Source organism: Podarcis melisellensis (genome assembly GCF_964234715.1).
Source record: "Podarcis melisellensis genome assembly, chromosome: 17".
NCBI classification, from domain to species: domain Eukaryota; kingdom Metazoa; phylum Chordata; class Lepidosauria; order Squamata; family Lacertidae; genus Podarcis; species Podarcis melisellensis.
The window spans coordinates 8,923,649-8,950,254 of NC_138534.1; the positions used below are offsets into that span (position 1 = coordinate 8,923,649).

At 49.7% G+C, this 26,606-nt stretch overlaps 2 protein-coding genes across 9 annotated transcripts in view; one reads left to right on the forward strand and one right to left on the reverse strand.

The window, feature by feature from the left end:
* Positions 1-16,400, forward strand: part of LOC309359899 (tetratricopeptide repeat protein 39A-like) — a 40,491-nt gene extending 24,091 nt beyond the window's left edge. For 5 of the 8 annotated variants that reach the window (XM_081894253.1, XM_081894251.1, XM_081894252.1 and 2 more), the window contains exons 11-18: positions 1,283-1,342; positions 7,952-8,113; positions 9,097-9,188; positions 9,932-10,052; positions 10,836-10,947; positions 12,619-12,733; positions 13,468-13,584; positions 14,485-16,400. In XM_081894253.1, coding sequence (XP_081750379.1) covers positions 1,283-1,342; positions 7,952-8,113; positions 9,097-9,188; positions 9,932-10,052; positions 10,836-10,947; positions 12,619-12,733; positions 13,468-13,584; positions 14,485-14,602 — 897 coding nt within the window. In that variant the 3' untranslated portion in view covers positions 14,603-16,400. The other 3 variants (XR_014163926.1, XR_014163927.1, XM_081894254.1) reach the window with 3 other exon arrangements.
* A 2,487-nt stretch (positions 16,401-18,887) lies between these two features.
* Positions 18,888-25,472, reverse strand: GADD45GIP1 (GADD45G interacting protein 1). The gene is made up of 2 exons (XM_081894705.1): positions 24,970-25,472; positions 18,888-19,604 (listed from the first exon to the last, which is right to left on the reverse strand). Exons 1-2 carry the CDS (start codon positions 25,455-25,457, stop codon positions 19,256-19,258), a joined length of 837 nt encoding a protein of 278 aa, XP_081750831.1. The 5' UTR covers positions 25,458-25,472; the 3' UTR covers positions 18,888-19,255.
* Between the last annotated feature and the right edge of the window lie 1,134 nt (positions 25,473-26,606).

Here is a 26,606-nt window from a genome sequence, read left to right on the forward strand (position 1 = left end):
CGGCCCCCGCAGTCTAAAGCGGCTGCTTCCCACCTTTGAGACTCTACCACATCATTCTGCTGCATGTGCAGACCAGGCCGGCACCCTCTGTTGTGACTGGGGAGGGGTGGGAGTGGGGGTTTCAATCTCTTGGATTTCTGCTACTAGGCTTTGCAGGAGCCCCTGTGCCTGGGGCGGCATTTGTGCCCTACTCTGGTGTTGCGCGAGGCAGATCCAAAGCACCAAGCATGGTGTGTTTAGAGTTGGGTGGCGGGTTCTCACGACTCTCCCGCCTTTTGACTGCTGCATTGAGGGAGAAACCTAACCTTCTCAGCCTCAGAAGGCCTCAGGGTCTTAAGAACATGGTCCTAGGCCCTCAGAGATGCTGTAGGAAACACCTGGTGGGTTCTTCTCTGCCCTTATAACTGGGTTGACCAATGGGGGCTCTGGAGTCTCCTGTCACCACCACCACCTCTGAACTGGTTGCAGGTGCCCTCAGAGGCTGGGTCCATGCTTTTCATGCAACTTCAGATATTGTGTGCTGGTCCTGTGGGTTACCCGAGAAGCGAGGTCCAAGTCCGATCCGTGGTCAAAGGTGCAACGAGGAGGCAGTCCATAGTAGCTGAAGCTGGGTGCAGGGCAGGGAGCCAGGTGAAGTCAGGAACAGACATGCAAGCAGGGAGCCAGGGCGGGGCAGGAGCTCAGGCAGGAAAGCAGGACAGGGTTCAGGCAGGAACTAGCAACCAACAATGTTGCTCCCGCAACTTGGGACTGGGGCTGGCCGGCTTTTATCTGTCCCGAGGCATAGGGCGGCCCGGTCCACAGGTGACTCACCTCTCCTGGCCTGGAGGCAAGCACTCTTCCTGTGGGAACTTAGTTCCCTCCGCCTCTCTGCCCTGAGCCTCTGCAGCTCAGGAGAGGCTGGAGGGTTACCGGACCCAGAGGCAACCTCAGCTTCCCCTGATGGGGCTGAGAGTGGAGCACCTGCAGACAATGGGTCCTCGATTGCCTCAGGAGCCAGAGCAGACTCAGCTGGTGCCTGCACCTGAGGATCCAGCACAGGTGAGGACCCTTCAGGCTCATGCCCCAGCCCTAGCTCAGCTGGTCCTGGAGGCGGGGAATCCTGTGCAGGCTGGGATCCCTCAGGTTCAGCATCCGAGTCCAAATCCCAGGCCATCACATATTGTATGTGTGTGTGTGTGTGTGTGTGTGTGTGTGAATGAATGAATTGAAGAGTCTGAGCGTCACATGCCTTGTGGCTCCCTGTCTTTCATGCCTGAGTCCTCTTTCTCTCGCCTTGCAGAGTGCCATTTTCTTATTCTTCGCCGGGAGGATAGAGGAGATCAAAGGGAACATCAGTGAGGTGAGAAGCGGCCACACACATTCTTACACCACCCCATCACAGCTCCCCTATGGCGAAAGGCTGTGTGCTGGTCCCAGGGGGGATGAGGTATTATTACCGTAGGCCAAGATCAACAGGGAGCCGGGCAGGTCAGCAGGAACGGAGGTAGGGCAGAAGCAGGAGTCCAGGTGGGGAAGCAGGAACACTGGTAAGGCAGAAGCAGGAATCCAGGCGGGGAAGCAGGAACACTGGTAAGGCAGAAGCAGGAATCCAGGCGAGGAATAGGCACACTGGGAGTGCCAAACAAGGACTGGGTAAAGCAGATACTTCACAACGACGTTGCTCCCGCAACCTGAGACCGGGCTGCCTGACCTTTATCTTCTTCTAAGGCCGGGGGCGGTCCCGGCCCCCAGAAGCCCCGCCTCTCTTGGCCTTAAGGCGAGCACTCCTCCTGGGAGACACCAGTTCCCTTCGCCTCTCTGCCTTAAGCCTCTGCAGATCAGGAGAGGCCGAAGGGTTACTGGGTCCTGGAGGAGGCTCACCTGTAGCCACTGAGTCTTCCAGCACCTCTGGGGCCTGAATGATTTCACCTGGTGCCTGCTCTTGAGTTTCCTCAGCAACTAGGCCTTGCCCCAGTTCAGCCGGCCCTGGAGGCGGGGACTCCTGTGCCGGCTGGGGTTCCTCCGGATCGCTCTCAGACTCGGAATCCCAGGCCATCACACCATCCCCCCTCCCAGGCCCCCCCCTCACTTGAGGGCCCGGACCCGGCTTGCTGGGGTACGCTGCATGAAACTCCCGGATGCAGGCAGGTGCGTGGACGTTGACCGCTGGTTCCCAGGAGCGGTCCTCTGGCCCATACCCCTTCCAGTCAATGAGATACTGCAGCCTTCCCCTGCGGTATCGGGAGTCCAGAATGCGTTCCACCTCGTACTCTGGCTCTCCCTGCACCAAAACTGGCTGCGGTCGGGGACGGTCTGGGTGGAACTCGTCGGGTGGGGCCACCGGACTCAGAAGGGACCTGTGGAATACCGGGTGAACCTTCAGGTTTGCTGGCAACTGGAGACGGAATGCCACAGGCGAGACCTGGTCCACAATAGGGAACGGGCCGGTGAACCGGGCGTCCAGCTTCCGTGAAGGTCGAGAAGGGTGGAGGTGGCGAGTGGAAAGCCATACCAAGTCACCGACGTGAAGTTCCGGCCCCACCTGGCGGTGGCGGTCGGCCTGGACCTTGTACGCCTCCTTGGCCTGGCGCAGCTGCTCCATCAACAGCTGTTGCTGGGACTGGAGCTCCTGAAGCCACTCTGTCACCGCAGGGACCGCAGATGCCGGCAGCACATCCGGAAACAACCGTGGGTGAAGGCCATAACTGGCTTGGAACGGGGTCTGCTGGGTGGACGCATTCACCGCGTTGTTATAAGCGAACTCCGCCAATGCTAGGTGGTCGACCCAGTCGTCCTGCTGGTAGCTGCAGTAACACCGGAGGTACTGTTCCAGTACCGCGTTCGCCCGTTCTGTCTGGCCATCAGTCTGTGGGTGGTAAGCAGATGAGAGACAGACCTCTGTTCCGAGGGCCTGGTGCAAAGCACGCCAAAACCGGGACGTGAACTGAACACCGCGGTCGGATACTACACGCTCAGGTAGGCCATGCAGGCGGAAGACATGCTGAAGGTACAGCTGCGCGGTTTCCTTAGCTGAGGGTATGGATGGGCAGGGGGCACAGTGCACCATCTTCGTGAAGTGGTCGGAGAAAACTAGAAGGCAGGTGCAGCCACGAGACGGGGGTAACTCCACTACAAAGTCTAGAGAAACTGTGTGCCAAGGACGTGGTGGAACCGGCAACGGCTGAAGAAGGCCGGGGGGTCGCCCGGTAGGCCCCTTGGCCCGCCTGCAGACGTCACAACCAGCGACGTAGCGAGCCACGTCAGCCTTCAAGCGGGGCCACCAAAACTCACGGCTTACCAGATGGGTGGTCCGATACCGCCCAAAGTGCCCCGCCGCTGGAGCGTCATGGGACATCCGGAGAACCTCAGCCCGCAGCGGCCCTGGTGGGATGTACAGGCGCCCGTGGTGCAGCAGAAGACCCTGATGCGAAACCAGCCCTGGATACTGAGGGCATGATCCTTCGGCCAGTTCCCGGAGTCGTTCCTGGGCCCAAGCGTCGACCCGTTGCTGTTCCCGCACCCGAGCCTGCAGTGGCTCAACCTCCTGGGTGGCCAGGAATGCAGCTGGTGGTAGGATCGTGGTGGGTGCTGCTTGCTGAACCGTGTCTGCTTTGTCTTCAGGTTTCCGGGACAGGGCATCCGCCTTCTGGTTTTGGGAGCTAGGGATGTAGCGGATCCGGAACTGGAACCGGGAAAAGAACAACGCCCACCGGATCTGCCTTTGGTTCAGCTTGCGGGTGGTCTGGAGGTATTCCAGGTTCCGGTGGTCGGTTCTCACCTCCACCGGGTGTCTTGCTCCTTCAAGATGGTGGCGCCAAACCTCAAAGGCCACCTTGATGGCCAGCAGTTCCCGCTCCCACACGGTATAGTTACGCTCCGCTGGAAGGAGCTGGCGGGAATAGAAGGCGCAGGGTAAGAGTGGCGCTTCCGGTTCGTGCTGCTGAGACAAGACGGCACCGAGAGCCGTACTGGAGGCGTCAGTCTCTACCACAAAGGGTCGAGAAGGATCCGGATGCTGCAAGATTGGCGCTCTCTGGAAACAGGCCTTCAACCCTTGAAATGCCTCCTCCGCCTCCTTGTCCCAGGAAAACGGCGTCTTGGGGCGCAGAAGCCGGGTCAACGGGGTGGTGCGGTGAGCATAATCCGCAATGAAGGTCCGGTAATAGTTGGCGAACCCCAGGAAACGCTGTAGGTCCTTGCGGTTCCGAGGTGCCGCCCATTCTCGAACCGCTGCCACCTTCCCAGGATCCATCTGCACCCCACCTGGTGAGAGTCGATGACCCAGGAAGTCCACTGACTGCTGATGGAACTCGCACTTGCTGAGCTTTGCATACAGACGATGCTCGCGCAAGCGCTGCAGCACGGTCCGGACATGGCCCTCGTGGCACGCCGGGTCACGAGAGTAAACCAGAATGTCATCCAAGTACACCACCACGTACTTGTCTAGCAAGTCCTGAAATACGTGGTTGATGTACCGTTGAAACACAGCAGGCGCGTTGCACAAACCAAAGGGCATAACCAGGTATTCAAACTGTCCGTACCGGGTCCCGAATGCTGTCTTCCACTCATCCCCGGCGCGGATCCGAATCAAATTGTAGGCTCCCCGGAGGTCTAGCTTGGTGAACACCTGCGCCCCTTGCACCCGCTCCAGTAACTCCGAAATAAGGGGCAAGGGGTACCGGTCCGGGATGGTAATCTTGTTCAGGGCCCGGTAATCATGGCAAAGGCGGAGCTCCCCACATTTCTTTTTAACAAAGAGCACTGGCGCAGCAGTGGGCGAGGTAGAAGGTCTAATGAACCCTCGCTCCAGGTTCTTGCGCAAGAAGTCCTGCAAAGCCTCGCGCTCTGGCTCTGTTAACGAGTATAAGCGACTCACCGGTAGAGGCGCTCCGGGCTGGAGGTCTATGCCGCAGTCAAAGGACCGATGCGGCGGCAGCTGGTCTGCCCCCCGTTCCTCGAACACGTCGTGATAGTCCCGGTACTCCGCGGGGAGCGTTGCAGCAGCCTCCTCAGTGGGCGCAGCTGCTAGCATCTCAGTCTCAGCAGACGAACTGGGGTCTGGGAAGTGTACAGTCCGTTTGACCCAATCAATCTGCACATTGTGATCCTCTAGCCAGTCCATCCCAAGCACCAGGGGGAACCGGGGCATGGAGGCAATATCCAGAGTTCGCATCTGTCAGGGTTTCTGGGAGAGAGGAGGAGATGACAGAGGAGACGGAGAGCGAGTGGGAGGAGGGGCAGAAGGATGAGGAAGAAGATGACGGAATTCTGAGGGAATCCACGAGTCTGAGCAGCGAGTCAGAGGATTCTCAAAAGGGGGTTACCTTAATCAAGCAAAAGGGAGGAGAAGGGAGAAGCGGAGAGGAGCCCAGTGGAAGACAGACGCAGCAAGAGGCGTCTCAGCCGGAACGGAGTAAAGGGGGTGGAGTCGTCAGCCTCTCGGAGGGAGCAGGATTAGGAGAGAACAGAGAAAGGGGGTTGGAGCAAGGTGTTCAGCCGGAAAGGGTGGAGAGCAGAACAAGGGGTGGTGTAGCGGTCGAAAGAAAGGTCAGCAGCAACGTACGCGCGCCAAGTTCAAACGTAGAGGCGCGCGGAAGTGGAGAGAGCTCAGGGGAGGAGCCCGGCCCTAAAGCCAGAAGGAGGGGGGAAGAGGCGGCAGAGGATTCAGCCTCAGGCGAGTCACGGAGAGAGGGAACCCAGGGGGGCAGGAAGACCCTGCGGAAAAGAAAGGAGAGGAAGAGGTGGTCTAGAGCCAGGCTATTAAGTTGGTGTGGAAGAGGGGAGGAGTCAGAGGGGACTTCAGCGGTCTAACGTGACAGACGTACGGCCACGATGCTGAACTGTACGAGAAGCAGAAAACTTCAATAAACTTTTCCTGTAAATAAACTGCAACGGAGTGAGGTCTCTTGTGAGCTGGGACCCGTCCTGGGTGGCCGTGACAGCATCTCACGGTGCTGCTGGAGGCACAGGACCAGGGGCTGGGTCTCTCGAGTGACGGCGCCCGAACGCAGTGGCCGTCCGTCGATTGCCTCCACCTGTACCGGTTCTGGCTTGTTCCGAAGTGGCACCCGATGCTGGGCAGCAAAAGCAGCGTCCATATAAGAGCGGGTTGCCCCTGAATCCACCAGGGCATGGGTAAGAATCCATGGCCCTCCTGGAGGGTATAGATGTACCGGAACCATAAGGTGTTGAAATTCGATTGGTGCGGTCCCATTCTGTGCTGTTTGGGACCCCAGGGAGCCAGGGCCCTCAGCTACTGGGGTTGGCGGTTTCTCAGGACAGGATCGTGCATAGTGTCCGCTTCCGCCACAATAGAGACATAGATTCCCCTCCCGACGCCGCGACTTCTCTGCGGGGGAGAGGCGTGGCCGCACTGCCCCAAGCTGCATGGGTTCCTCCAATGACTCAGCTGGGCCTGTGGGGCTGCTGGTGGACCCCGGGGCCGAGAACTGGAGGTGCCGGCGGCCCCGAGCCTGACGCCGGTCCTCTAGCCGATCGTCTATCTGTAGACTCCGCTGAATAAGAGCGTCTAGCGTGGTGGGGCGTTCCATTGTGGCCAGCTGGTCCCGTATCTCATCTGAAAGCCCCTCGAGATACTGGTCCCGAAGAGCAGAGTCGTTCCAGGTCAAGTCCTGTGCCAGCAGCCGGAATTCTGTGGTGTATGCGGCCACCTTGGACTTGCCCTGTCTCAACCGCCGAATCGCCCGGTTGGCTTGACTCCCCTTCAAAGGGTTGCCGAACGCGGCCTCCAACAGATTGCAAAACCCCCCGTAGTCTGCCAGCAAGGGGGAGTCTTGCCTGAGCAGCGGCAACGCCCACTTGGCCGCCTGGTCCTTTAACAAACTAATCAAAAAATGCACCTTGGTGCGGTCGTCGGGGAAGTTCCGGGCGCGCCCCTGAATATACAGCTTGGCCTGGGCAAGGAACATGGGAAAGCTGGCCGGAGCCCCATCAAACTTCTCAGGCAAGGCCACTGGGTACTTGCCAGAAGCCGGGGCGTCGGCCCCAGGAGCCGGTAGGGCGTCCAAACGCTGCTGTAGTGCCGCAACCACGTTACTGAGCTGCTGCACGGTGTGCGTCAAGGCCTGGTTCTCCTGGGCTATTGCCAACAATGTAGCCGCTTGGTCAGCCATGGCCTCTGAATCTTCCCGAACGCACCCCAACAAAGAGGGAGTGCGGGTGTGGCGGGAGCAAACTGTGCTGGTCCCAGGGGGGATGAGGTATTATTACCGTAGGCCAAGATCAACAGGGAGCCGGGCAGGTCAGCAGGAACGGAGGTAGGGCAGAAGCAGGAGTCCAGGTGGGGAAGCAGGAACACTGGTAAGGCAGAAGCAGGAATCCAGGCGGGGAAGCAGGAACACTGGTAAGGCAGAAGCAGGAATCCAGGCGAGGAATAGGCACACTGGGAGTGCCAAACAAGGACTGGGTAAAGCAGATACTTCACAACGACGTTGCTCCCACAACCTGAGACCGGGCTGCCTGACCTTTATCTTCTTCTAAGGCCGGGGGCGGTCCCGGCCCCCAGAAGCCCCGCCTCTCTTGGCCTTAAGGCGAGCACTCCTCCTGGGAGACACCAGTTCCCTTCGCCTCTCTGCCTTAAGCCTCTGCAGATCAGGAGAGGCCGAAGGGTTACTGGGTCCTGGAGGAGGCTCACCTGTAGCCACTGAGTCTTCCAGCACCTCTGGGGCCTGAATGATTTCACCTGGTGCCTGCTCTTGAGTTTCCTCAGCAACTAGGCCTTGCCCCAGTTCAGCCGGCCCTGGAGGCGGGGACTCCTGTGCCGGCTGGGGTTCCTCCGGATCGCTCTCAGACTCGGAATCCCAGGCCATCACAGGCTGGGAGTTTTGCTTCCAGTATAAAGCCCTTCCCACTGTGCTTGCTAGTGAAAAGTACTGAGCTGCTGCTGCTGCTACTACCCTTCACCTCCTTTTTGGACTAACCTGGGCTTGGCCTCTCCATCTCTGCCCAGGCCATCAAGAAGTTTGAAGAAGGCTGCTCAGCCCAGCAGGCCTGGAAGCAGTTTCACCATATGTGCTACTGGGAGCTGATGTGGTGCTTTGCCTACAAAGGAATGTGGAAGATGGCCTACTTCTATGCGGACCTGCTGAGCAAGGAGAATCGATGGTCCAAGGTGCGAAATGTGAACAGGTTAATGAGCATCAGGACGGAGAAGTTGTTGTTCCCTGCAGGGTTTCCTTTGAGATAGACCTCAGTTCTGGAAAGTGGGAGACTTCTCCCTGCTTCAAATAAGAAGAGAGCACTGAGGCTAGGTGCCTTCTTCTGATACTAGCTGATCCACAGGGCTCTGGGCACCTTTACAGCCAAAATAGCAGAACCTCCAGTAACTTCAGCAGGCAGACCCTGGAACTGCAATGCCTGTGTGAAGCGTTGCCTGGGAATACTTCTTCTTACCCTTTTAGTATACAATTAGCCCAGCTCAGAATATTTTGCAGCTGTGCTATGGGACTGGAGTTGCACCCTGTTTAATGCGGCAAGGGACCCTGTAGGCCTCACTTTGTTAAAACTATCACTAGCATGAGTGGCTGCTAGAAGACCCTATGCAGCCAGGCTGGCTTTGCCTTTTATATCAAGCTCTCTGTGTGTGTTCTGCTTCACAGTTTTTCTCCCTCTCTTCCCTCAAGGCTTGCATTGCAAGGCCCTCTCAGATTCAGCCTCTGATGACTAAAGCCGATATTCTGCCTGCCAGGCTCTTAATCCTACCCCTTATTTTCTGAATGAGATCAGAATCCATCACCATTAGTCACTATGGCCAGATGACATGCATCTGGGTTAGGTGTTTTCCAGGCACTCTTGAACAATGGAATCTATTTTGTGTTGCTCTTGCTACATGCCCCTCCAAGCTCTTGAAACTTCCCAAATGCCTCGTTTGTGAGTGGCCAATGCAGGGTTATGTCTGCAGCTGAAGGGACTTCCCTTTTGTGCTTTCCTTTCCCTTTTCCAGCTCAGTCAGAAGAGTCTTGCTCACTATGATTCCCAGGGCTGTTAAACTTCCCAAAGCAAACCTGCTCCTGCTGTCCTCCCTTCCTCTCACCACCTTGCTCTGTCCCTGGCTGGACTTCTTCCCTTCTTTATACCCTCCTTGTCTCCCTACAGGCAATGTATGTGTACATGAAAGCTGCCTTCCTTAGCATGCTGCCTCCAGAGGAACCGCGGCCTTTTGGTGAGGATGAGGTTGAGCTCTTCAGGTAAAAGCCCCCCTTTGTGTCACACACTAGCACTTATTGAGGGAGGGACAATGCGGGCTGAGTTTTGTTCTCTTGTTGCAACTGTAAGGTGTTAGCAACTAGAGTACCCCTGGCCTAGGAGCCCCAGTTCTGCAAGTGTTTTGCCAGAATATTTCCTGTGCAGAAATTACAGCAGTGTTACTGGAGGACTGATGTGTGATTATAAAGGTAAAGGGACCCCTGACCATTAGGTCCAGTCGTGGACGACTCTGGGGTTGCGGCGCTCATCTCACTTCACTGGCCGAGGGAGCCGGCGTACAACTTCCAGGTCATGTGGCCAGCAGGATTAAGCCGCTTCTGCCGAACCAGAACAGCGCACAGAAACGCCGTTTACCTTCCCACTGGAGCGGTACCTATTTGATGTGCTTTCGAACTGCTAGGTGGGCAGGAGCAGGGACCGAGCAATGGGAGCTCACCCCATCACGGGGATTTGAACCGCCGACCTTCTGATCGGCAAGTCCTAGGCTCTGTGGTTTAACTCACAGCGCCACCCGTGTCCCATTGATGTGTGATTGGCACCTATCTAAATGGCTGCAAGCTGTGGATGAAGTTTGCTGCCTGCCAGCAGGCAGGCTCCTTGAGCGAGCGTAGCCAGAGTCCCTGAAAGGTGGCTGTAGCACTTCTGGGAGCACAGAGTTTCTCTCTTTGGCTTCCTTGTTGGAACGAAGCTGCAGTGAGGCTCTCCACCTGTTTTTCCCTTGCAGGCAAGTTTCCTCCTTCAAGCAGAAGATTGCAGGGAAGTCTCCACCCACAGAGAAGTTCGCCATCCGCAAAGCGAGGCGCTACAAAGCGAGCGAACATGTTCCTTTGCCTGTGCCAGCCCTGGTAAGGGTGGAGATACAGGACCTCTCTACGCTTGTGGGCATGGGTGCGAGAGATGTCATGGTTTCAAGCGAATGGAAAACCTTTTCATGACCATGCTCTCATTGCCAGTTTTATTTTTTTATATATATATTTTATTAAATTTTCTAAATTACATTTCAAAATATTCATTTAAACAACCTTAAATCAATGACTTCCTTTCTTCTCTTTCCGTGGTTCAATTTGCACACCATACATCCCTGAATATTTTGCATGAACTAAACCATTCAGTAATCCAATGTTACATCCATCAAATCTTTTTAACACTGTTGAATTTATCTTAATGCTACCAGCATTTTAAATGAACACAATTTTCACCCATATACTCAGTAAACATTTTTCAGTCTTCTTTAAATGTGCATTCTTCTTATTCTATATGTTAAATCTGCAAGCTGTGCATCTCATTGCTAGTTTTAAATTGGTCCTGGAGCTGCACGTAGAAATGAAAAGAAAGAGGTGTGCATTTTCCTCTCATAAATTCTGATGCAGAAAACGTATTTGCTACGCTCTCACATCTGAGGAACATTGTGTCCTCCCACACCCGTCCAATTGTGTGCATCTAGTTGCACACAAGAGATGCATATACGAGTCTCAAGAGGCAAGAAGCTTCTGTCTGCTTCCCTGTCTGCTGGCAAAAATAGTTTGATGAGAAAGGAGGTGCTGCAGCCTCTGTCTCTCCCCTCTCCCCACCTCCGTCCCAAATTCCTGCTCTCATCACCATGCCCTCCCTGTGCTTTTCCCTCCCAGGAGATGATGTATATGTGGAATGGATTCACCGTCCTGGGCAAGCGCCAGGAACTGCTCAAGGGGACTCTAGAGACTCTGACACAGGCTGAGAAGATGCTACAGAAAGCACCAGGTAACACACTGGTTTCACGAAAGTGGCAAAGGGTGGGTGGACATGCAGAGCTGCTAGAATAGCAAATTATGTTCTGGAATGCATGCAAAAAATAGAAGTTGCATATCCTAATATATAGGCACAATATTTAGAGGAGTAAATAATATAAGTAGTAATAAGATTTTGGGGCCAGGTAGACAGGGACTGGATCAAAGAAGCATTTCAGTTTCACAGTCGTCTGCGACTGGACTTAACCGTCAGGAGTCCCTTTACCTTTACTAAATTTAAAACAGGGAAAACAGGCAGAGAAAAACAGGACTCCACATTGCCCTCTGGTGGCACAATGTTATATATATTGCACATACAACATATATAAATTATTTTTTCTTTACTGTACCAGTCCAGTTGATTGCAGGGACGAAATGACATGCTAAAAGTTTAGGAAATATTGATAACCTCTTTTAGTTTTCAAATCCTTGTCAGAAACTTGTCAGAGTTTCTCTGAAACCATGGGAAGGCAAGGTCACAATATTTTGTACTGGATTTCAAAGTTACAATTCCTTGATCCCAGGAAATAATATTTGGAGCTTAGATGCCTTCCTTTTTTGGCCTGTTTTTTACAAAGTGTCTGTTCCGGCTCACAAGTAAACTGGGCAGGGAAATTCATGCAAGCAGGGAAACACTGAGTTTTCCTTTCTAGTTGTAGTGTTGATGTCAGAGCTGCCCAAGGTCCCAGCTCACAGAGGACCAACGCCAGTTCTTGTTATATACAAAAGTCTTTATTAAGGTTCAGTTTCGATTCCAAAGCCGCGGCGCGCAGCTCTACGTCTCAACCCTAGACCGCTGAAGCTCCGTCTGAATCTCCTCCCCCCAGACACCAGTTCAAGACCCTAGCCTTGCTCCACCTCCTCCTTTGCTCCTTTCTCCTCTGGGTCCGTCTGCCCCCCCGGGTCTCCTCCTTTCTGGACTCTTCTGACGCTGACCCCCCTGACTCTTGTCCCTCCTTCCGGCGGGCTTTAGGACCTGGTTCCCTATCCGGGCTACCTGCTGTGCCGCTCGCCTGTGCATTTGAACTTGGCGCGCGCGCCCAGCCGGCAACCTTCCTCCTGACCGTTACACTGCTCCTTTCACTGCTTCCCCCTTCGGGGGGGGGGGCTAGCTGGCTCTGACTTCCCCTCTGTTCCCTCACTCAGCGATAGGGGCGTGGTCAGCCCTGACTCATCTTCTCTTTCCCCTGGAGGGGAAGCCGGCCCTGACACGTGGGACCCTTCCCCCCCGCTACGCTCCGGTGGGGAAGCTGGTCCCGATCTCCAGCTGCTGCTTTGGGAGTCACCGCTGGTCCCTTGCGTCTGGTGCGTCCCCCCCGGGACCCCCCTTGCTCTGGCTATCGGTGCCCCCTTCTGGGAATCTTCCGAATCACTGGACAGACTCATGGAATCTCTTGCCCCACTGTCATCCTCACCTACACTGCCTTCGGATTGTTCCCCTTCGCTCTCCGCTTCCTCCTTCCCCTGTGCCTCTGCTCCTGAACCCCTGACAGTTGAGAACAAAGGAAGTGTCTGCTGACCAATAATCTGAATGCATATGAACTGCCAACTGCTCCTCAAGTGTGGAGTTGGGGGCAGCAACTGCTTAGCTTGGTTCACCTCTCTTTTTGCTGTTTTCCTTCCTATTCTTCCCCATTACCTTCAGCCAGTGAGTACCAGGTGGACGACCGGTGTCTGGTACTACTTCTCAAAGGCCTGGTTCTGAAGCACTTGCACAGTTCGGCTGAAGCAGAGGCTTGCTTCAGTGCTGTCCATGGCAGGTGAGATTCCCAAGAGTTTCCAGTCTATTTGGAGGAGAATATGGGTTTTTCTTTAATGAGCTGGGCTTCCCCCAAAGTAAGGATCATTCTGCCTGGCACAGAAAGAGGGCTTCATGCATCCTCTTCTCAGGCCTTACCCTTTGGATGGCTGAAAGTAATTTGATGCTTCTCAAGGAGTAGGTTGCTTCCCATTCTACCTACAATCCTCTGCAAACACAACCATCTGGTTCCCATTTGTGTTCCACCTCTTATTAATTCATATATGTTCATTCCATTCCAAAACCTCTTTCCATATCCTACCCAGACCCTGATATCATCTTATGAGGCCTTCCTTTGTGTGCCTCCTCCTCAAGAGGTCCAGAGGGTGGCAACACGAGAACAGGGCCTTCTCTGCAGTGGCTCTCCATCTGTGGAATGCTCTCCCCAGGGAAGTTCGCCTGGCGCCTTCATTATACACCTTTAGGCGCCAGGCAAAAACGTTCCTTTTTAACCAGGCCTTTGGTTGGACTGATTTACATCCCGTGCCCTTTTAAAATTGTCTTGGGGGGGTGGCTATTGTTTTTATTTTTATGTATTTTGTGGTTTTATATCTTGATTTTATTCTGTGAACCGCCCTGAGACCTCCGGGTATAGGGCAGTATATAAATTCAATAAATCAAATAAATAAAGATTAAGTAGACCTTCCCCCTAAACCCAGCTGCTTTTCATGTACATGTTTGCTTCCCTGTCTGCAGTGAGAAGAGGATCCGGTATGATCACTACTTGGTACCCAATGCACTGCTGGAGTTGAGTCTCCTCTATGTGGCACAAGGCCGTAATGAAGAGGCTGTGCAGCTGCTTCGTCGGGCGAAGTAAGTGAGCCCCCAGTTTATTCCACAATGCTTGGCTTTAAGGAAGAGAGCAAAAGCTTCCTCGGAAGCTCTTGCTACCTTGTAATGTACAGGTGAAACTCGAAAAATTAGAATATCGTGGATTGAATAGCTACTGTACTCTTCCCAATATTCTAATTTTCTGAGATTGTTAATTTGGGATTTTCATCAGCTGTATGCCATAATCATCACAATTACAGTGGTACCTCGGGTTACAGATGCTTCAGGTTACAGATGCTTCAGGTTACAGACTCCGCTAACCCAGAAATAGTGCTTCAGGTTAAGAACTTTGCTTCAGGATGAGAACAGAAATCTGGCGGTGCGGCAGCAGCGGGAGACCCCATTAGCTAAAGTGGTGCTTCAGGTTAAGAACCAGTTTCAGGTTAAGAACGGACCTCCAAAACGAATTAAGTTCTTAACCCGAGGTACCACTGTATAACAAATAAAGGCTTGACATCTCACTTTGCATGTCATGAGTCTATCTCATATATTAGTTTCACCTTTTAAGTTGAATTGCTGAAATAAATGAACTTTTCCACGATATTCTAATTTTTTGAGTTTCACCTGTATATGGAATCCTGTAAGATTTATTAACCCCATGGAGGTTAAGGAATAAAGGTTGCCAGTCCAGCCACTCATCCTTTCCCCTAATCCAACCATTGAAACTGCATTCTGGGCAATAAGATCTTAGAACCAGTAAGGCAAAACATGAAGCTGCTTTGTACTGAACCAGATCTTTGATCCCATATGATCCCGAAACCAAATTACCATTGTTTCATTGGTTGGCTACTGAGGTGCACATACCTTGGGATGCTGTTAAATACAATGAGTAGAATAGACACATTCCAGGATATAACACCTGCTGATTGCCTCTCCCTACAGGAACAACTACAAGAATTATTCAATGGAGTCACGCACTCTCTTCCGGATACATGCTGTATTGTCCAAACTCAAGGCCTGCCAGGAAGAAAATGGTGCAGTTGGAGACAGCCCTTCCTAGGGAATGGTGTGTTTCATGCCTTCTTTCTCGAAAGAGGAGGTGAACTGTTGCTCTCAGGAGCACCTAGACCAAAGAGGGAACCTGCCAAAGTACAAGGTCTTGGGATGATCCCTCCTTCCTCGGGTGGGTGTGTTTGGAAGGAATGTGTTGTCGTCACCTGTTGTGCTGCTTGGCTACCAATCTAGTGCTTGATACTTGGTGTGTGGGAATGGACAAAGCTTTTACCCATCAGAATTTTGACTTCCAAGACCAGGAAGTAGCTGGGGAAATAATTGCTTGCTAATCAATGAAGCTGAAAGGAGGACCTCATCTTCGTTAATCAGCCTCCTCTCTCAAGGTCCTACAAATGAAGGTTAATATCTCCCCCCTCCTCCAACAATCAAATCAAGACTTGGAAATAACCTGAGGGTGTAGTACTCACCACCTTCCTTTTTTTGGTTTACTATCTCCTGTTTTGTTGGCAAATCCTAATCCCCTTTCCTTCTTGGTCCCCGATCTTTAACTCAGCAAGCCACAGCACCCTGGATCCTGCATCTGGTGGCCTTTCATTTCACATTGGTGTTGAACCTGAAAGTTTTAGTCGCCTACCAAGACTTCCAACTTTGGCTTAGAAACTGGGTTTATCTCAACATTCTGCTGTGGCCTTCTTGTTTTCAAAAGTGCAAACAACTTTTTGGTACGTTCTCCATTTAAGGACAAAGTTTTCAAATGTTGGAAAGGAATAAGGAGGTGATTTTTAGCAGTTTCTTGAAGCAGGGTAACAGCCAGTCATTCATGTCCTACACAAGGGTGGGTAAATATTTTAAGTGAAACCACCTCTAAGTAATAACTGGACTGTGATACTTTGGAAACGGCTGCGGGGCAATGCGATCTCTTCTATCATTTGACTGCTGCCCATGTGTTTATGTTCATTGCTGATCATCCTGGTTAAAAGCAGCTGATGGGCCTACCATCTGAAATTGTCTTCCTTTCAATGTGGTTATTGAATTGGCTTCTAGTCACTAGTTCTACGGATTCACCGAGTTGGGGAATAAGAACACAACCACTTTGCATTCTTATTTTTTCTATGGTAGGTAGCACTTATTTGTTCTGTAAGAGGGTGCAGATAACATCTGTATTGGTAACCCTGTCTACCCAGAACTCTTCTGCCACACTTTTGACTCAGGGTTGCTTATTAGAGATGCGTGTTAAATCCATGTGAGAGGATCAGTATTCAATCCACATGATTTAGTGTTGCTCATATCATGAGCACACGTGGTAAAATATTTGTTAAAAAATAAATTTCCATGCGTGGAGGCAGAGCATAAAAGCGGCAACAGATTCATGCACCCCTTTGCATGGTCACCATTCATCTACAGACTGATCTTGTGGAAAGTTATTTGCTGTGGAGGGAAGCAGTGGCCTGCTAACTTACTCTCTTGCTACTCTCCTTGGCACTCTTCTCCACTCCTACTTTCATGGACAGAATGCATTAAATCAAACATAGCAACACATCACTAACAGGAGGGGAAAGTGTTTTTGTGCTTGAATTCTGCTTGCGGGTTTCCTACCAGCATCTTATTGGCCACTGTGGGAACAGGATCCTGGACTAGATGGGTCATTGGCCTGATCCTGCAGGTTGCTTTCATGTACTTATAAAAGATTGGGCACCTGCACACCCCAATTCATGAGCCCGGTTAAGGAAGATTGAGGCTCAATACAGCAAGCTCCTTTTCTCCTGCTCTGGAGGGGTGGGACTTGAACCAATGGATTCAAGTTACAAAAAGGAGATTCTGATTAAATATCAGGAAGAACTTTCTGACAGATGTCTAGAATGACAGGCCTTGCCTTAGCTGTTCTCTGCCTTATGTGCTGTGCTCCATAGAAACAGGATATAGTGTTCCTTTAAAAAAAATAATGCACACACATGTCTCTGTCCCTTCTCTTTGGGCAAGCTTGTGATCTGTACCTTAGTCCACAACGTGGCACTTCCCACAAATTCCCCATGTGATCCGTGACCAACTCTGTCCCATACTCACAGGAGCATAGGTCCGACATGTACTTGAGAGAGCCCTGCAAGGTTTGCCACTGAACACGTAACTCAATTTTTAATCTGCAGGAGTGGGTCAAATGTTTTATCTCTTGCCATCCCTTTCCTTAAGAGAATTTTTGCATTGCCTTCTTGCTTTTCATTAATTACATACACATTGCAGTTAAGATGCTTCCCACATCTTGCATGATCGTGTGTAGATAAGTTAACACTGGTGGGCCTATGACTTGGGCCTTTCACTATGGGCACTCAGTTGCGGGGGGGTGTAGGTTGTTTTGAGAGTTGACGTTAAAAAAATGAAAACATGCTAAAAGTAGACACCGCACGGGGGTCAACCGAAGCAAAATGCTAACCAAAAAAAGAACCACTAGCAAGAGAAGCTCACCGCTGCTTCTTAAGCTTGAGTGCACCTCAAGTAAGGAAAAACAGAAACATACAAAATCCTGTCGCTACTACTAACTGGATGGGGGAAGGGTGGGAGATTTTTTTGTTTTTTTAAAAAATTATTAACATAGTTTGGTCTTTAAAACTTTATGTAGAAATTTTGGTGCCAGCACTGGGTGATTAATTCTGACAAATGTATGTAAAATAAAAATAATTTATATAAGGTGTTTTGCTTTAATTTAACAAAAATCCAGGGTTAAAGGGTAAGGCATTTGTCAGCCCCAAAAAGGAGCAGCAGCTTAACTGGTTGACGTAAAGATGGAGGTTAGTTCGCAACTGTATATGGATGGCCATGTGGTGATTACTGTATCAAGAGCAACTCAAATTTGTCATGGGAAAAACTGAGACAGAGCTGAACATGTATGTGTCCCTCCATGTACTTTTAGATGATCTTATGTGTACCTGTCCTCCCTTTAAATTCTAGCTGCCCAATAAAGTTCTGAGGGACTTTTAGGAAGGAACTTTAAAAAAATCAGAACCTTTTCTGAATGTCTATTCAGAATTTCCTCCAAGTTCTTTAAGACTTACTCTAGCTAAGCATGCTAGGGTTGCAGTTTTAAAAGGCCTGTATCACTTTCATTTCCCCTGCTTTCTGTTCAGTCATTTGGGATCAGCTCCCAATGAAGGCTGTTTTGAAAATGGAAGTCCGATAGATCTGAATCTACAATTGTTCCACTAGAGGGAAGCAATCACCATGCTACAAACGTCTCTTGGCCTGTCCATTGTGGAAAAGGGACCAACATATAGGCCTTTCCAGCTAAACACTTTGGAGAGGGCAGCCTACGGCCTCTTTTTACAGGATACCGTTGATGCTACTACTATAGCTGTACATGACAATACACCCTCTGCTTCTCTGCAGACAGAGGTTTGCAGTCATATCAGTCCTTTCCCAGCCGTTCATGTAAATTGTCCCTGGTTTCAGCAGAGGTCTGACCGAAAAGTTCCGAGTGGGATTTGCTCCTTGCCTGTCGAAACATAATCGCATCAAACCGAGTACAGTTGCGGACTCCACAACAAGAGCTCAGGAGCAAAACAGATCGTATTTGAAGCAAGACTTACCCAACACAAAATGAAGCAGAACCCATTAAGTTTGCACATTTGATGATAGTTCATAGCACTGCAGGGCCCAGCTGATAATGTCAAATCCCGCAAGCTGTTTATTGGGGTCTGGAGTGACTGGGTGTCAAAACATGCAAACAAAGCAATTAATAAATTATTAGTGCTCATTTGCAAGCTGGGGCTGTCAGAAATACATGATGTTTCACATCACCTATTTATATGTTCAAATAATGCTGCCTGCTTTATGGTTTTAGACACCGAAGGAAGAAGAAAATCACTGTGACTTGTTGCTCATGAATACTCTGGTACTATAAATAAGCACACAAGTGCTATTTAAAGTAGCTGCTAAAATAAGATGGGGAGAAGCCCTAACTTCACTTGTTCTATTGACAACTGAAGCTTGTGTGTGCTTGTAGCAGGACACGTTTGCCCCATAAGAAGTGCCAACTTTCTAGCCTCCCTTCAAAAGGTGGACACACAGCAACTAATCAAGACACAGAGTGGCACAGGAGCTGGAATTGGGTTTAAACAAAGACCCAGAGCTTCAAGTCCCTGCCTAGCCATGAAGGTCACTGAGTGGCCTTGGAAGAAACCACAGGTTGGCCCACCTCTGCAGTTTTGTTGTGAGGATTACACTCTATGCTCTTTGAAGGAAGGGCAAAATACAAACATAGACAACATGTTGGGCTTGGCAGGTTTGGGGTTCTTTCTCCTGTTATTAGTCTGTTAATTTTAAAATATAAGAAACCCAAGTTTAAAAATACCATGTACATTTATTTGTCTGTAACTGCACGCAACACATCAGCCAGCTAGTAAGTGAGGGTAGTTTACTGCACTGCAAAGATATAAGTCAAAGTTTGACATCATCACCCTCAGGATCCACCAACAAGGAATTCAGAAGCATTAGCAGCAAAGGTATTTGATACTCCAAATCCATTTTTGGTGATCATGTGGGACAGAGATAGGGAGAGAACAGCTGAATATTCTCTCATCGGTGGGCAGAAAGTTGGGAAATGACCTTCAGGCAGGATCAAGCGTTGCAAGAGATGTGCTTGCTGGGCCTCTGCACCAGGTTAACTCAATGCACAGTCCAGAGTCTGCACTTTCAGAGCCCCAACAGACTATGTGACCTGATGTGATGCGTCTGCTGCTACCACCTCCCCTTCTTTGTCTGGGAGTGAGGCAACAGGTGCGCTTTGCATTGCTTTTTTGGCCAGAGCCTCCTCTCTCCGCTGCTTCTTCTGCAGCTTGGCTTCCTTCTTTCTAGCCTTCTCCATCTCTTGCACCATCTCTTGGAACTGAGCACTGCGGTGATCCAGGTTGTAACCAAATCGCTCACGGGCTTCAGCCAGTAGCATCTGCCGCCGCTCCTTCTCTTCACGCTCTTTGGTCTCGCGCTCCTCCTTTTCCCGCAACCAGTTTGCAATCATCTCTGGCATCTTGGCCATTTGGGCAGCAATGTGCTCCTCTCTGTGAAGAGAGCAAAAACAGAAGATCAAACACCTGCAGACTCCTCAACAAGCTGGAAAAAAGAGATATAGACTCCCTTTGAATACTTCAAGACATGCCACATTCTTTGATCTAAAATGACTCAAGCCTCACATTTCAATTAAAAAAAGCTCAGAAAGCATTAAGTTTAAAAAATGAAAATATAAATAACTCAGTAATAAAGGCACAATAAAGCAGCAGGAGCAACAGCAAGAAGTATGTCAATGTAACTATTTTTTAATTAAAAAAACTCTGACAACTAGAATAGTTTGAACCCAGCAACTGAACTCACACAAGGTAAGCACCAGGTGAGCCATCCTGGGACAGCATTACAAGGCTGGAACACCTCAATAAATAAGGCTCTTTCCTAGTCACCATATGTTCAAAGGCAGAGGCAACTGGAGCAAAACCTCTTGAGGATGATCTTAATGTGTGGGCAATTTTCATCTGGTCCATCTAATGCAATTATTAAGTTTGCAGATGATACTACCACAACGGGTCTAACTACAGGTAGAGATGAATAAGCGTACAGGGGGGAGGTTCAAAAAGTATCTACATGGTGCCTAGAGAACAACTTGCACCTAAATATTAGCAAGACAAAGGAGATGGTGTTGGACTTTCGGAGGAAGAGAAGGGAACTAACCCTGTTGTATATCGGTGTGTGTGTGTGTGTGTGTGTGTGTGTGTGTGTGTGGAGAGAGACTCTTCCTTTAAATTCCTGGGAAGTGAAGACCTTAGTGAAGACCTCACTTGGAAAAACAATATAACTCAGGTGGTTAGGAAGGCCCAACAGAGACTCCATTTCCCCAGGGTCTTGCGAAAGAACAATGTTAAACAACAATTGATGACCTCTTTCTACCGGTTCACAATAGAAAGTGTCCTCTCATATTGTATCACGGTGTGGTACGTTGGCTTGACAGCCACGGGCAGAAAGTCTTTACAGAGGGTGGTGAACACAGCACATGTTATCATGGGCTGTCCCTGAGCTTGCTAGATGACATCGCAAGGGATCGATGCCTTAGGAGAGCGAGAAAAATTCTCAGGGACAATTCACATCTCGGCCAGCACCTCTTTAATCTTCTACCCTCGGGCAGGAGATATAGAAGTATAATCAGTTGTACCAACAGGCTAAAAAAACGTTTCTATCCATGGGCTGTTAGGCTGCTGAACCGAAAATAATATAGGGCAACTGACTTTCGGGGTTGGTGTGTTGTGCGACAAGCACACAGAGTGCAGTGAGATTGAGTGTTTGTGTGGGGGGGGGAGGGAGGCTCGGTTAATTTCATTGTACACAGGTTGTACATTGACAATAAAGCTACAGTGGTGCCTCAGATTAAGTACTTAATTCGTTCCAGAGGTCCGTACTTAACCTGAAACTGTTCTTAACTTGAAGTACCACTTTAGCTAATGGGGCCTCCTGCTGCTGCCACGCCGCTGGAGCACGATTTCTGTTCTCATCCTGAAGCAAAGTTCTTAACCTGAAGCACTATTTCTGGGTTAGTGGAGTCTGTAACCTGAAGCGTAAGTAACCTGAAGCATATGTAACCTGAGGTACCACTGTATTCTTATTCTTAACATTTGTACAGAGCAGGTTGTTGCTACTGTTGTTTCAGTACCCAGGTCCCAAACCTAACTGGGCTTTATAGGTTAAAATCAGCACTTTTGAGTTGACCCCAGAAATGAACCAGAAACCACTGACACTGTTTTAAAATAACTGAGAGGGATTCTGACTGACCCTGCTTCCAGGAAGTCTACCTGTCGTGTTCTTTGCACCAGTTGAAATTTCAGAGGAGTCTTAAAATGGAACATAAATTGTTACTAGTGGCCAGCCTCTCTATCTGGAAGGGACTGCATGTGGTGCCAGGCGAATGTGCATTACGTTGCATGTGCCACCTGTGCATTTAGTGTGAGAACCATATATAACAGCGCTCCATGGGGCAAACTGGCCCTTAACCAAGAGTGGAACAGGTTGACTGTTACCTCCCTGTTCAGACAAGCCACCTACCAATGGGACTTCCAATTTATCTGGACTGTGAGTCAATTTTTAGCCCTTACCCACATTAGACATTAGATACTTGTTCAGAACTTCTGGTATCCTACCTGAATTCAGTCAAAAGGATGGTAGCCAGTCCTAAATCCTCGCTCAGAAGCATAACATAAATGTTAAAGAGCATTTGGGGGAGGGTGAGATATAAACCCTGGCAGAACTTCATACTACCAGTGCCATGGCAGAGCAACAGTTCCCCAGCATGTTATGGAACCAGTCCACCTGCTAGAGCAGAACCACTGAAATACAGTCTCCAATTCCCATCCCAAATGGGTCCAAAGGTTTGCCTTTGGAGGGAGAGAATTACGCCAGCAGATGTCCTTAATTTTGACTGGCCCTGGTAATCACCAAGATGATGTTCCTTGGCCTCAGGCCTCCAATGGAAAGGAAGGTACGTAAGGTGTTCTCTGTTTCAACCTGCATTGGCCAGATGCCCCAAGTGGATTGGCAATTCAGCGCCCAAAGGACCTCAGCCTTGGAGTAGAAGGGATCATCTTGCGGCCACTGTGAGGACAATTCCCACCTCCTTCCCCAAAGTCAAGGTAGCAGCAGCTAAGACTCACAATGCTCACCAGAGGGCAGCAGCATACTGATCACAGTGAGTGAAAATGTGGAACCAGCCTAAAAGCAAGGGCCTACAAAATTTTGGCCAGCGTTGCAAGTGAAGACAAAAACTGTGGTCATCAGAGCCTTCCCCTCTGCTGGCTTGATGGGAAAAAGTGCCTCTACCCAACAGCAAAGGGACGCGGGTGACGCTGTGGGTTAAATCAGAGCCTAGGACTTGCCGATCAGAAGGTCGGTGGTTCGAATCCCTGTGACGGGGTGAGCTCCCATTGCTTCGTCCCTGCTCCTGCCAACCTAGCAGTTCGAAAGCACAAAGTGCAAGTACCGTAGATAAATAGGTGCTGCTCCAGCAGGAAGGTAAGCAGCGCTTCCGTGTGCTGCTCTGGTTCACCAGAAGCGGCTTAGTCATGCTGGCCACATGACCCGGAAGCTGTACCCTGGTTCCCTCGGCCAATAAAGTGAGATGAGCCCCGCAACCCCAGAGTCGGAGTGCAGCCACAGAAGCTCCTGCCACTAAGCTGAAAACCCAAGCTTGTTGGGTTAACCCTTATAGGACCAAGGTGCTGCAAGGGCAAGCACCTCCAGTCTCCCTTTCAACCTTAGTAAGGGATAGGACTTGCCATGAAGCTGCCAGGATGATCCCTGCACACCAAAGTTGGGAGGAAGGCTTGTTGCTCAGCGCTCAAGAGGAGACCATGCCATATTTGCTAGGGCAAGTGTAGTTGTTGAAGCCTGCCTACAAGTCACCTGCATAACTAGGAAACAACCGAGGGGGCAAAATCAATCTTTTCCTTCTAAATGTCCTCAGAATTGAATTCAGAAAGGAAAATTACCACCAGCTGAAGGCTACACTATATCTGGCCCAGCATACTTTGAGTGTCTTGTCTTTTGCAATGCCCTTTGTCTCCGCTTTTGACACAGTGTAGTCTGGACTGGGAGCAGGCAGGCAGAAGGCTGGTGTCACCTTGCAGTTAAAAGGTGACCTGGGTGGTACCTTCCACATCAGATTTCCTGTTGTCTATCATTGCGAGAAACCACAGAGACCCATATCCTGAGAGTACAATTCATGTCTTTCCAAAAGGGCATTTTTGTTTACTGACTGCTAAGTCACCTTACAGAAAGGTAATCAGTGGTGCTCTTCTTACCGGCAACAACCAGTTCTTAAAAGGCACATTTCATATTATTCCCCGCCAATGTGTGTTACAATATCAAATATTACCTATTGTTCTCTAGTCTAGCCACTTAAGTTTGAGACACCCTCCTGGGCTACTTCTATTTGTGTCAGCTTTACCAACCTGGAGGATACTTTAGCAATAGTGCTAATATACCCAGCTTTCTGCAATCTTTTTGGAACAAGCTAATGCATAATTGGGCAGCCATATGTCCGGATTTTCAGTCGGCGAAATGGCACCCAACTTTGAAAACTTTGACGCCCCCTCCACCCCAAAGCAAGCTCAACAATTTTGTCCTGATTTTCACTTTAGGGAATATGGCAACCCTAAGTATGATAAAAATTGTGAAGGTCTCTCCCTCTCCTTTCCCTCTATTGTATATATACAATAGTTTTTGTAGTATGTGTGCTGCCACCTGTACTTTTGCAAATTTTTTTGCACTGGCCCTCTCTCATGGCTTCACCAATTCTGGTGACAGGATATATAATACAAGCTGTCCTATATGACCCATCTTCTCCCTCCTACTCTCTCATATGTGAAAATACAAACACATCTACTTGTTCTATTGCTATTCTGCCAAAATTTCACAGAATCCTATAATTGCAGACTTGGGAGGGGACCCCAAGGGTCATCTAGTCCAACCCTCGCAGGCGGCTCGCTGCTTTTGATTTATTCCATTTCCACGCCGCTTTTCACCCAAATGAATCCCAAAGCGACTTTTACAAAGCAACAAAGAGCAATAACGTAAGAGGATATATGGAGGAAAGCTGTGTTTATTTGAAAACGTGGGCAGCATTAAGATAAATTAAGCAGCATAAATAAGTTTTGATGGATGTTAATAATGGAATACCGAATGGTTTAGTTTATATAAAATATGCAGGGATTTATGTTTTGTAAAATGAACCATGGAAAGAGAGGAAAGGAAGTCATTGATATGCTAAGGTTGTTTGAATGAACATTCTAAAATGTAAAACAGAAAATTTAATAAAAATTATAGAAAAAGAACAATAACGTAATAAAAAAGAACAAACAAGCAAAAACACCCTGGCATAAGTCGCATGAATCACGTGACTGCAAAGAAAGAAAGAAAGAAAGAAAGAAAGAAAGAAAGAAAGAAAGAAAGAAAGAAAGAAAAGAAAAGAAAAGAAAAGAAAAGAAAAGAAAAGAAAAGAAAAGAAAAGAAAAGAAAAGAAAAGAAAAGAAAAGAAAAGAAAAGAAAAGAAAAGATGGAGTATAAATGTAATTTCTTTCTGGAAACTTGGGAGTATAGAATACTGTAATCAAATTTCCGTTTGTATCCTTTGAATAACTTTGCGTACTTGATCAATTTCTTTTTTTCTTTTTTCATATTTTTACTATTTCTGTATTTTTCCTTTTTTGTTTTGAAGCTTTGGATATTTATTGCTTTAATATGCAATAAAGATTATTTTTAAAAAGTCGCATGAATCAATTAAACCAATCGTCGATAGACATATTTCCATCCCTTAAGGCTTAAGCGATATTATCCATATTATCCGACCCCACCCGGGGGGAGCAGGGCGCCCTCGGCCGCAGCCCCTCTCACCTCGCCCGCCGCTTGGCTTCGGCTCTCTGCTCCTTGGCGTCCAGCCGCTCCTGCATCTCCCTCAGAGACGGGTACCAGGCCTTCTCCTCGGCCTCCATCTCCCGGAGCTTCTCCGGACTGGGCCAGAGTCCGGCCGGGTCGACCCCGGAGGCTGATCCATGGCGCCCGTACACCTTCGCTTCGTAGGCGGCCGTCAGCTGCCAGGCCGGCGTGCGAGGGTTCTCGGGGTCCGGCCGGTAAACCCCTCCGAGCCGCCGCCTCAGCGGCCGAGCGTTGTAAAACCGGACGCCTCCCAGGGCCAGCCGGACTCTTCTGAGGGCGGCCATCTTGGAGCCGGCTCGCCAGCAGCTCGGAGCTAGGAGGGCGGCCATCTTGGGAGCCGGGCTCCTCCTTCCACCCGTGGGCGGCGCCATCTTGGATCTGGGTCGCGTGGGCGCCGCCATTTTGCGCGCCGCCGCCGCGGCTCCCATTTTGGAACGTGACGTCATCGCGCGCTTGGGCCGCCCGGCGGAGAGTTGCTTTTGTTGATCGTTATCGCCACAGAGATAGGAAAGGTTAAAGGGACGCGCCCTGCGGGGTGGCATTGAGTCTCTTTGGGTCCGCGCTGAAGCGGGAAGGAGTCAGGAGAGCGCAGCGGCAGAGTTAACCTGTGGAACTCCCTTCCACGTGACGGGAGGCAGCGCTGGCCAACCAACTTAAAGAGAACTAGACAAATTCATGGAGGAGAGGGCTTTCAATAGCTATTATTTGATTGACATCCTATGCCCTTTTAAAATGTGTGTAGGGTGTGTGTTTGTTATTGGGTGGTTGTCTTTATTTTGATTATATACTTTGTGGTTTTATATTCTGATCTTATCCTGTGAACCTCCCTGAGACCTGCAGGTATAGGATAGTACATTAAATAAATTTAAATAAATTTAAATTTAATAAATTAGTCATGATGGCTGTGCTATGCCTCTGCAGTTGGAGGCATCAGTGCTTCCGAATACCAGTTGCTGGAAATTGGGAGGGGAGAGTGTTGTTCTTTGCTCATGTTCTGCTCCCTGGTTCCCCACAGACAACATTTCAGCTGAGAACAAGATGCTGGAGTAACAACAACAACAACAACAATGATTTTATTATTTATACCCTGCCCATCTGGCTTCGTTTCCCCAGCCACTCTGGGCGGCTCCCAACATTATCCCAATTTTATCATTAAAAACATGATAAAACATGAAACATTAATAGCTTTTCTAAACAAGATGGGCCACTGGCCTGATTCAGTAGTGATTTTCGTATGTTGGGATAGTTCAGTTGGTAGAGCATGAGACTCTTAATTTCAGGTTTGTGGGTTTGAGCCCCACATCAGACTCTGACAAAAGATTCCTGCACTGCAGGGAGTTGGGACTAGATGAACTCTTATGGTCCCTCCCAACTTGACAGTTCTGTGATTCTATGGTCTTGCGTTCTTATGAGCGGGAAAGCGGGGTTTGAGGGGACAGTGGACATGACAATTTAACCAGATTTCGCTTTGCAGCAACCCATTTGGCATGATATTCCATTTGGCATCTTTTTTTGCTTTCAGAGTGACCGATCGTTTCTCTTGATTTTTTACTAGAAGCTAACAGTTGCAGGATGGTTGGTGAATTGCCGGTTTT